Source organism: Acomys minous (assembly GCF_964271855.1).
Source record: "Acomys minous genome assembly, chromosome: 9".
NCBI lineage: Eukaryota > Metazoa > Chordata > Mammalia > Rodentia > Muridae > Acomys > Acomys minous.
In genome coordinates this window covers 53,260,832-53,272,639 of record NC_140490.1, presented here as the reverse complement: position 1 = coordinate 53,272,639, position 11,808 = coordinate 53,260,832, and the positions used below count along the sequence as shown (strand labels likewise).

The following is an 11,808-nucleotide window of genomic DNA, read 5'->3' as shown; positions in this document are numbered from 1 at the left end:
ACGAGGGAAGAGCATCTCACACACACAGAGAGACAAGCATGGCCCACACAGAGGGAAGGGCATATGGACAGAGACAACCCGCTGCAGGCAACAGAGAGAAGCATCAGAGGTCAGCCCTGCTGAGACTCCAAACTCAGATTTACTGTCTTCAGAAATAAATGGCTGTTTAACCCACAGGCTGCCCGGTAGCCGTCTCAGACTGAACTAGTGAACCACACTGAGAGACAATCCTTCAGCCCCAGCCAAACTTCTGACAACTGTGATTCACTTCTGAGCTTCCTCACGAAACTGCAAGCCAGAACCACTCAGCAGCCACCCGTTAATCCCTGATGCTCCAGGTAGTGTGGACTAGGAAATCCTAGCCTCATCTCAAACTATCAAACTTCAGCAGGTTTTGTTATGTAGCAATACATATAATAAATCAAACAGGAAATAAGAGTTGATTCCACTTCTACTCAGGAAAATAGCATGTCCCTTTCAGAATTCAATTTGACAAGTCTAGCATTACCTTGGAGCCAATTGTTTTAAAGAAACAGTAAGGTCTAGTCTGCTCCCCAGGTCTAACCTTGAGAAACATGCAGAGTTCCACCTTATTGGTTTATTAATGTAATGCAGACTTTCCCTTCATGTAAATATATTCCCTTTTGGTAACTTTATTTTTTCTAGAACAGTGTCCCTCATCAGTCCAACCACCTTGCAGTCTGGACTGACCCTCTCTCCCTGGTGCTGCGGGTTCTCAAGCAAGCAAAGGAAAACAAACGCCCCCAGAGTTACACAAACGCCACAGTGTGGCGCACACACCTCTTGATTGCCACCAGCTCCCCAGATTCATTGCTCTTGCCCATGAGCACACTCCCGTACGTGCCGTCCCCCAACTGTCTCATGGTTGTGTATCGGTTCATCTTGGGAAAAGGGAATGCCGCGGGGGGCTGTTGATGGAGATATCTTCCTACTTATTTCTTTGTGGTCCTTTTCCTTCTCGCTGCTACACTGCTGACAGGCTCGTCATTGTTAAATATGGTTCTTCCTCCAGATCGCTCAGGCTCAGGAGATACAGCAATAAGGAATCTGGCAAAGAGACACTGCATCCATTCTTATGGACACCCTGTGAAAAACCAAACCAAAAGTGTTTTCATTACAGAGTCCCTGCTACGCACTTACCGAGACCCTAGATGCAAAAAAATTAGAGCTGATATAAAGGTCATATGGGTCATTTGTGCCGTGTGGCAGGAAGCCCACACACAACAGACTCGCAGGCAGCCTGACACCCCCCCTGTCCCTGCACTGGGCGGTCTTCCCTGACTGTTCAAGGTGGACTTAATGCTTCATGTGGTTCTCTAAACTATGTTCTTTAAGCAATTCTTGAATTATGTAATTTAGCATGCTAAATTTAAATTGTATTATTTATTTAAAAATTCTCGGTAGGCCACCACTGTACAAATTGGTCAAGGTAAATGTAAAACAAGCTATCAAGAGAATAGTAAGGTAAAGGAATTTCTTACTTTATTTAAATAATATGCCACTCTCTTTTACATTAAACCAAGAAAAGTGCAAGTCTAATTATGAATGGATTCATACAAAGAAATAAGAAGTACTAGCCCTGTTTACACTGCGGACGTGTGAGGCAGGCAAGCATAGGGGACAGTTTAGCTTCGGGCTATGCACACCCACTCCCTCTTATACTAATGCACTCAGCAGCCGAGTTCCTTCACTTGCACACACTATGCACACACATCCCTTTCCAAATAATGCAGCTAGCATGGTCAGAAGCCCCCTGAGAGCCCACCTGCGCCAGGACACATGTCCGCCCATTCTAAACAACAGTGTAGGTTTCTCTACCCCTAGTAAGGATCAAATTTAAGTTTCTATTTAAATATATTCTAATTAAATATATTAAATATATATGAAGCATATATTTCACACCAAGACTAGGAGGGCCGATGTGGCCTGAAGTGGTGTGCATGCGCAGTGAGGTAAATCTATGTCCTCAAGTGAACTTTTAGGGCAAACCCACTATTCACCATCTTATGTCTATGCATGTGATTAAAATAAGAACCACTATGGGGAGGGTCAGGCACAATACACAAGCCAATCCACCAGTCAAAATTGAGAATCACACAAATGCTGCCCCGTGGTAACCAGCTCCTCCTTCTCTTGAGCCCGAACCAATTTGAGCACTGTCACTCATGCGGCCACTGTCACCTGACCATGATGGTGGATCCCTTTCTAAGCTGTGCTCTTGCTTCACTCTCAGCAAAGTGATCTTGCTATGTTTGCACATCTGTGTGAGCCCTTACTTTCAATTCACTGGATAGGAAGCAACCAAGACCCCAACCACAAACAGCATCTGTATGTGCATGTATGAGCAAGAACATGTATTCATTTGGGAATATATGTCATCCCATTTGATTGGATTTAAGAGATACACCTGTAAAAGGGTGGAAAGCTGGATCTCACTGTCTTATTGAGTCTGAGGCAGAGGACTGAGGATTAGGGCTGGAGATGCAGCTCAGATGTCAGAGTGCGTGCCCAGCACACACGGAGCCCTGGGCTGGTTTCCCAGTACCAGCTGGTGGCAGGTGCCCGGAACACCAGCATTCAGGAAACGGAAACGAGGATCAGGAGCTCAAGGTTATTCTCCACTATACAGCAAGTTCCAGGACAGTCTCCAACATGGGAGACTCCGTCTCCCAACAAATAAGAAAAAAGAGGACTAAGGCTTGACTTTCCATCTGGCTTCCAAACGCCTGCAAAATGATTTGGAAAACTTTTGATGGACTGGAACTCAATCCATGTAACTAAAAGAAGAGCAATCAGCCCCTAAAATGCCATGAGACTATGAGTATATACATTTAAAATTATTTATTATGGGCCTAAAATATGACTTAGTACGTACGGGTGATTGCTGCCAAGCCTAATGACCTGAGTTCAATCCTTGGGACTCGGGACCCAAAACCCAAATTAGTGGAAGGAGAGAAATGATTCCTACAAGGTCTCAGCCTCCCTCCCTTTCCCCTCCCTCCCTTCATTCCCCTCCTCCCCCCGCCTCTCACACACATACACACCCCACACACTACACTACATTGAAACTATTCATGGTACAGGACATTGAACCCAGGGCCTTGCGTGTGCTAGGCAAAAACTACAACTGATCTCCACACTCAGCCTTGAATATGTATTTTCAAAGACTTTGATCAGCTTTGTAATTATTATAGCACATACTCTCTTGCAACTGAGAGCAGGACAAACCAACTAAAACAAAAAAGCTTGGCTAAATTGCTGCTTTTCTTCAAGGTCACAATTACTTTTTGTCCTAATGACACATGTGACTGGTGCTAAAATGACAAGAGTAAGGTAAATAAATGACCCGTGTCATCCTGTTGTAGTGTCTTGATGCTCCCACATTCTCTGATCAGTGATAGCAGGATAAGCTTGACCGTGGATGCGACCCCAGCGCTCATCCTCAGGAGACCAGCTCTACCGAACCACTGACACAGCGGGCCAAAGTAGACCCCATCAACAGAAATCCCTGCTCACTTCCTTGCACACACACACACACACACACACACACACACACACAAAAACCACACAAACAAAAAAACAAACAAAACAAACAAACAAACAAACAAAAAAACCAAGAAACTTTCTGGAAAGGAAAGGAACTAATTATTTGAGATTTTCTATCTTCCAGGTATTCACGTCACAGAAATGAAGCTCTGAGGTCCCTGAAAGTCATTACATCTTTCATGGATGACAAGTGTTTTCCTCTAAATGACTGCTAATCTGCATTGCAACTAATATGGTCTGTGCCCTGACCAGGATCTAGAATAAACACATCAGGAGAGTCCAGTTCTGCACTTCCTGTACAGAATCGGAGAGTCCTTCCTTTACTGGCCACGCTCTATGTGGCAGAAGAGTATGTCCACTCCTTGGCCCTACCTGATCATGTGACTTGTTCTGGCCAATAAACTATGAACAGAGGCAGTGTGGTCAGGAATGTGACATGTCCCAGCAGGGTCCTGGGATAAGAAGATAATCAGAACAGAAACAGTGACAGCGCTGGGGCCAAGCGCAGCTAGTCAGGGATGGGAGAGAGAAACAGAGCTTGGCGGTTGCATCATTTGTCACCAGAGCAATGGTGACAACAAATAATCCAGGATCACTATTGCCTTCTACTCCTCTGATAAAAAGGTCACATAATTAATAGATGGGCGAATACAGTAGTGTGGAAGCACTGCCCTTCCGGGAAACACATCATAATGATGATAAACATAAATGTGCACATACATCAAGAACAGAGCGACTGGGGAAGCAGTGCAAAGCCAAGAAACATGGAGGCAGGTGAGCACAGCATTACCAGCTCTCAGTTATTTCAGCTTTTTATTGCTAAAACTCACTATGTATATCAGGCTAGCCTCAAATGTATGGGTAGCCTTCTTGCCTGTGCCTCCTGACCTGGGATTACAGGTGTCCAGTGCCAAGCCCAACTATTAGGACTTTGCTGGAAATGACCATATGCTGTCCGTGGCTAACTTTCCAGAGCTCTGTAATGCAGGCGGGGCAGTTGATAAGTCCAAGAAGCTCAAAGGACCAGATCATAGGGAAAGCTGACCCAAGAACTACAGGTCCCCTGCCCCACCACTAACCATGTACAAAACTCTGAATGAGGTGTCTGCACCAAACTCACAGAGCACTAAGGCCACAGGCTCACCTGGTCCAAGCCATTTACCCCACCTTATAGTCTCAGTGTTCCCTGCAAACATGCATGCTGGGTGCACACACACAGACCTCTTTTTCTGAAGCATCTAAGGTTAATGTACATGTATTATAGCTCCGGACTGAAGGTGACACCACACTTTGGCGAGTCCTATTTGAATGCTCTCTGCTGATTCAATCATGGCCTGTAACAGTGCCTCCTTCCCTCCCCAGTATCCCGGGTAAGTCACTTACTGCATTTAGTGGTCATGTGTCTATACAGCTGTCAAGTGACCAATTTGAAATAGTCCACAAAGTAACCACTTTCAGACGTGCGGTGACTGTACTTGAGTTTTTCATTAGAATAACTGGAATTTACTTCTAAATATTATTTGAAAAAATAAATTCAGAAGATGAGTTTTTTTATATCATCTTTTTTTTTTAATTTCAAAAATGCAGAAATATATTAAAACAATCCAAGAGGCAAAGTATAACCCCAGACCAGGGGCTCTCCTAAGAACGTGCAGGACCAGAAGTGACTTCGGTTTTAAATGTTTTGAGACTTTGGAAAATTAATTTATATGCATACATGTTGAAGACACTTAAGCATGGGACCCAATCCTAACCCTGAAATCCATGCATGTTTTGTGTGCTCCTCTACCATGTGGTCTGAAGGTAACTTTATAGGACCTCTTAGTGAGCTTGAGGCTTGAGTGTGACCTGTCACGGGAAGTAAGGTGTGCAATTTTCCACTTCTGGGGTTACAGCACAACACAAAAATGTTAGGCTTTGCAACATGATGGACTTCCTGCTTCTGGATTAGTTGCTCAATTTATATTTACTAGGCAGTCAAGTGAGTGCAGTGCTGACATACATAAATCTAACAAAAGTTCATCAACACATATGTGAAACTCTTGAAAGAGTATGTTTTTTAGACATTTTCATATTTAAAAAAATATGTCACTGATGCCTTCAAATAGCTTCTTCGCGTACCTGTAGACAAATATGTGGAATGTATAAAGAGCAAAACGGATGAAGAATGGAAGGGCCTTGTGTCATTCAGCTCCTACCATTACAAATGATTTTACACATATTTATTTTTAAATCTCCATTTCTCCAGAGCTCTGTGGGCTTCAGAGACCTGAATGCTCTGGTAGGTCTTAGTTTTATAACTGTAATTGGACAAACCGAGGCACCGTATACTAACTAAATGGACACTATGCAGCAGGGGTGCTCACTAGTGGCCTCTGCTCCACTTTCATTCTGCATTGCTAGGAACTGATTTTCAAAACGTGGCTCTTGATCATTCTTGGCCTTTGGCTATTTCTCATTGTGCTGGAGACTTTATGCTTAGCCGCCATGTAGCACCATTACAGGACAGCTTGCTTTCAAATGTCCCTTACAGTTCGGCCTTCATTCCGGGATCACTTACCTCCTTCCGTACCACTTTCGCCTTCGCGAGGGAAAACTCAGAGACGCTTCTGGCAGGCAGTTAGTGAGGCCCAACAAGCTGTCAGTGTCCCCCAAGCTTCCCCAAGCAGGCTGTGGGAGCCTTCTCAGCATTCATGCACGCTCACACCCCAGCAAAACCACACAGCTCGGCTCCTTGTCTTCAGAAATGTATCTGTGAGGCCTTTAGATCTCGGGGAGTGTCCATGGACTTAACGGTTCCCCTCAGCTAAGGAGCATTTCCTTCAAAGACATGGAAACAGGCTGTGTAACTCCATGGTAGGACCTTGCATTTGTAAGACCCCATTAGGGTTCCTTCATCTTGGTCAGCTTAGGCCTAGGCAGAGGGTCTTAAGGAATGCCAGCAAGTGGCTTCAGGTTTGCCTGAAAAAAAAAATGACAGTTTCCCTAACTGGTCTTTAGCTATACACAGACACCAATCAAGATGTTAAGGTATCAGTGTAGAAAAAAAGTACTGTAGGGTCTACATCTAAAGTGTAGATTTTAAAAGGCTTATTTGTATATTTTATGCATGTGAGTGTTTTGTCTGCATGTACATCTGCACACCAGAAGAAGGCATCAGATCCTGTGGGTACAGTTATAGATGCTGTGGACCGCCATATAGGTACTAGGATTTGAACTCAGGACCTCTGGAAGAATAGCCAGTGCTCTTAACTGCAGAGCCATCTCTCCAGCCCAATGGCTCTTAACTGAAATGTATTTTTCTCAATTTTCCCTTCTGCTGCAGGAGCAAACACAACTCTGGGTGTTTTGGGGGATGCCTGTCCTGTTTGGTGCCATGTGCTCTGGGGTAGCACCCCACAGGCTAACGTGCATTTGTTTCCATAGCAGTTACTTTTGCTGTTGATCTCAGCACTTCAGATTGCTACCCTGTCTTCCCAGCTACCCCTGTGCGGTCTTTTGAGGAAATGAGTTCTTAGAGAGAGGTTTATTGATCCTTTATGGCTAAGTAACAACAGAGAGCATTTATTTAGGCAGCACCTGTATCACAGCATTCCTCTCGTTAGTAAGAATGTAAAACAAACACATGGGGAATTTAACGAACAGCTTATGATCAGCCAGAGAATCAAGCATGGAGTCGGTCTGATACTCAAGTTAGGCTTGAAAATCTTTGGTTTCTGAGGTGATAGCCAACTTAAAATCTCTACTCTTCGGCTATGCAGTTGCTGCACTTCATAAGGAAACTGTCCACTTTGTTCCAAGGCTACACAGCCTCCGTACCATAGCTCAACCATAAGATTCCTAGCCCAGTTCCTCTCCTTGAAATATCAACATACAGCTGGCAGTGGGCCTGAGGCTAGTTGTCAGTGGACAGGGTCCTGTGGCTGTCAGTGGATAGGGTCCTGTGGCTGTCGGTGGACAGGGTCCTGTGGCTGTCGGTGGACAGGGTCCTGTGGCTGTCATTGGATAGGGTCCTGTGGCTGGCAATGTACAGGGGCCCGTGGCTGTGAGTGGACAGGGGTCTGCGGCTATGAGTGGACAGGGGCCTGTGGCTGTCGGTGGATAGGGGCCTAGGCTGTGAGTGGACAGGGGCCTGTGACTATCAGTGGACAGGGGCCTGTGACTGTCAGTGGACAGGGGCCTGGGCTGTCAATGGACAGAGGCCTGTGGTACCAGCCACTATGTACCCTGAAACTTGGGACTGTACCTGGATCATCCTGACTTCTGGAAAGATACTAAAAAGGTCCCTGAAGCGGTAAAGAAAAAGAAAGTTTGAGACACTAGGACCTAGAAGGATAAAGCAGGAAAAAACCTACATGAATACTGTAATTCTGGGCTGCAAAGATGGCTCAGCGGTCAAGAGCACTTGTTCTCGCAGAGGACCTAGGTTTGATTCCCGGTACCCACATATCAGCTTACAACTTGAGTTACAGGATGCATTCAACACACAGACATGCATGCCAGCAATCACATACGCACAAGGTAAAATACGCAAACCTTAAAAATAAGTTTTGAAATGGAATTCCGAGGTATCCTGGTGTGGGGACTATAGAAATGGCTTGACGAGTAAGGAACCTGTTGTGAAGACACGGGAACCTGAGTCTGGACACCCAGCACCCACCAAGAAACCTAGGTGTGGTCACGTGTCTGTCACCCCATGGCAAAGAAGCAAAGACAGGACGGACCCCTAGTGCATGCTCGCTACCAGCCTAGTCCAGATTCAGTCGAGAGAGACCCTGCCTGATGTTGAGAGTGAGAAAGCAGGGCGCCTGGCCTTCTCTTCTCTGGCCTCTGCACACACTGCACGCACAGATAAAATGGTGTGCCGACTGCATCCTTTAACTCTGTTATTGTCCCGATAACAGCTGATGGGGCACAAAGCGTGGAGAGGACCAGAGGAAACAGTCATGGAGGTGGTCCTGAGAAGGGACTCACTGCTTTAGAAATCACTAGAAAAGGAGATACCGGTGAGCAAAGATGCGGGGGAGAGCGTTGGCTTAGGAGCGGTATCCAGGAGGGAGAAGCAGAAGGTGAGAAGGTGCCCGAATAAGCAGCAAAACCTTGCGTCCACCTCACAGCCTGGAAGATGAGCTGACCAGTCCTCACCCTCCCACAATTGAGGCATCAGCCACCATCCTCACCACCTTGAAGTGGAGGGCCACCCTGCATACCTGTGCCCGGTACTCAGAGTCGGGGATGACTGTCTGCATTGATCTGGAAGCTGGACCATTTTTGACAAGGCTACTCTGGAAACTTCATCTTTTAGGCCAAACTTACCAACCTCTGAATAAATAGTGGGAACAAAAATTCTCTTTCGAGGCCACTGATAGAAGAGGCTATACTTATATTTAAGGACCAGTCAACGTGGATCATAGGCAAGCCCTGCGGTGTCTGGGATAAAGTGAAGATTATATGATTGGTATTTAAAAGGTCAGATCCATGAGAATCCGAGAATCTATAACTTACTTCCCTCTGTGGGTAAAGCAGGCTTGAGTCCTACACTTCCTAACAAAGGCTTCTCCCGAGCCACGTTAACCGTAAAACAGTTCTTCCGGGTTGGAAGGTATTTCCTGTTCCTTCTACTCTCTGAAGATACAGAGGCAATGACTCGATAGAAGGCAGCATTGGTGGTGTGTGTATAGGCCAGAGACCACCGTTTGGTGTCCTTCGGGGTGCTGCCCACCTTGTTGTTTTGAGACAGGATCACTCACTGGTTCGGGGCTTGCCAGTTTGCCTAGACTACATGACCACTAAGATTCATCTGCCCTTGCTTTTGAAGCTAAAAGTGTGTGTGCCGCCATGTCTTTATGGGTTTTGCATGGGTTTTTTTTTTTTCCTCCCCATATGAATTCTGGAGACTGAACTTAGGTCCTCATGCTTGTGTGGTGTGGGGTAAGCACACACCAGTATTTCCCACACACCTCCTTACTGACTGTGTATCCACAACCACTTTTCCCGCCTTTTCCCATCATAGCACAGTGAGAGGCCCTGAGCTGATCACTACTCAAAATGCAGTGTGTCTCCCCTAAGAGAAAGCACCACCGCTGCCCGAGGGCCTCCATCTCACATACAGTCACGGCTGCTGTAAATCTATGAATGTAACACAATTGTTAAGGACTCAGGACTGCCAACGGTTCAGCCGTAGCACTCACTGACTCTCATGCAGGTTAAACAAATACTCCGTGCTGACCTTAAAAAGCACAATCATTTAGAGTCTCAACCATAGGACCTTCGTAAATAGCCAGTCTCTCTTATTTGCTTTGATCAAACTGCACAGATGCCGATTAAATGCACAGTTACTGTAAATTCTCAACTAGCTAATCAGGGATTTAAATAAGATTAAGAAGGATTAGCATGGAGGGCAGATGGAGGACAAACTGTGTCCGACTGTCGCCCAACAGATAAGGCCTGGCTGTGTCTGAGAAGAACACACCCTCAAAAGGTTCCAAGGCTGTCATTAACTTTGTAGACGAAAAGCATTTTAAGCATTTTAAGAATTGCTGCACTAACTAAAAACAAAACAAAACAAAGATTGCATACTAGTCAAGTGGCAGACATATTTACAGAAATCAAAAGAGAGATTACTGCAATGGGGAGGGATGGGAAAATTCCCTCCCTCCTTTCCACCCTCCCTCCGTCCTCCACCCCTCTCCAGACTGGACCTTATGTAGCCCAGACTGGCCTTGAGGTGGGTTAGTAGCTCATGACAGATCTGAGTTCTTGGTCTCCCTGCCTTCATCTTCTAAGTGTTAGGACAGACTGAGCCACCACACAAGGCAGGAAAAAGATTCTGCCTCACGATGTAAAACCACAAAGTCAGAAGTGTGCTAGCATTCACAAATTGTGTAAAAATCAATTAATGAATCCACAGCAGGGAGAGGCCTAAGAACAAGCTCTGTGGAGAGGGTAGGTGGCCTTCCTCTGGGAAGAGTCTCGCTACCCTATCACTGCCCCATAGGCTGAAAGTAGCTTCTGTTACTTTTACTCATTAGTGGTTTTTCTGATCTTTACCATTACAACAAATGACATAGTGACTCCTGTGCTCTAAAGCTGTGCCTAAATTAAAGGCCCTAAATTAAGGTGCACTCTGATCCTTTGGAGCTAACTCTCCAGGAGCACATGTCATGCGTGGGGTTGGGGACAGGGGATTCTGACCCTGGAGGAAGGAAGTCTGCTGTGCTTGGAGATGACAACTAGGTCGCCCCTCTGCTCACCTGTGTGCAACCTGTAATGCACCAAGGAGGGCTGGAGTTGGACCTTCTGTTTCTCCTCTCTCCATTTCCACTTTATGAGATCCGAACTCAGTTCCGCTTCCCTCCCGCCCCCAACCCGATCCAGTCCCGCGCGCTTCACTCCTAAAATTAGTTTCCATGCACCCGACCACCCCGAGGATGTGAAGGGGCCCCAGGACACCAGCTCTGGCTAGCCGTCCCTCAGCAGAGGTGTTGAGGGAGGGCAGCGTCAAGTCCTGGAGCGCCCTAGGGAGCCTGGGAAACTCTGGGGGAGGCCGGGAGGCCCTGGGGAGCCTCGGCGCCCCCCGGGAGCCCTAGGAGCCCTGGGGAGCTCAGGAAGCCCGGGGAGTCAGGCCCCTGCCCACATCTTCTCATCACCTGGCCCACCGTTCCGCCCGCCCCGGGACCCTCCTCCCGCCAGTCAGCCCGTACCGGTGTCCAGGTCCCGCCTCCTGGCGGAGAGTGGCCCTGGCTCGTCGGGGCGCCGAGGCAACATGCCGGGCGACTTCGAAGCTCAGGTCGGGCTGGGTCCCGCAGCCTGCTCGGGATTACCCGCCGGCGCCCGCAGCTTACCTCGTTCGCTCCCTTGTGAAGCTCAGTGTGTGTTTCGTATCCTAGGAAACAGTCAGGGCGCGCCAGCCCGCGCCGCTTGCCTGCTCGCGCCACGCCCACGGAGGGTGGGGTCGATCTTACACGACACGCCCATCATTGCAAGCCCCGCCTCCTCGGAGGCGGGGTTAAGGGAACACCTGGCTAATCTGTTCTGTTGTTTTTTGTTGTTGTTTCGGTTTTTGTTTTGGTTGCTTTTCTATAATTTTTTAATTAAATATTTTACATATGCATTTATATTATTGCATATATATACAATAAACTACCTTCAGCAAGAAGAGCCACGAAACAATCAGGAATTATATATATGTTACATTCATAGTGTTTTGGCTATTTGTATTTGGCAGCCTTAAAGAAAACA

The 11,808-nt window shown here is 46.7% G+C and overlaps 1 protein-coding gene across 4 annotated transcripts in view; it reads right to left on the bottom strand.

Annotated features, from left to right (window-relative positions):
• The window catches only part of MAK (male germ cell associated kinase), a 45,595-nt gene extending 34,132 nt beyond the window's left edge, over positions 1-11,463 (bottom strand). For 2 of the 4 annotated variants that reach the window (XM_084794866.1, XM_084794869.1), the window contains exons 1-2: positions 11,271-11,463; positions 802-1,105 (exon numbers count right to left, since the gene is read on the bottom strand). In XM_084794866.1, the coding sequence (XP_084650992.1) occupies positions 802-902 (101 nt within the window). In that variant the 5' untranslated portion in view covers positions 903-1,105; positions 11,271-11,463. The remainder of the gene's footprint in view (positions 1-801; positions 1,106-11,270) is intronic. The other 2 variants (XM_084794868.1, XM_084794867.1) reach the window with 2 other exon arrangements.
• Between the last annotated feature and the right edge of the window lie 345 nt (positions 11,464-11,808).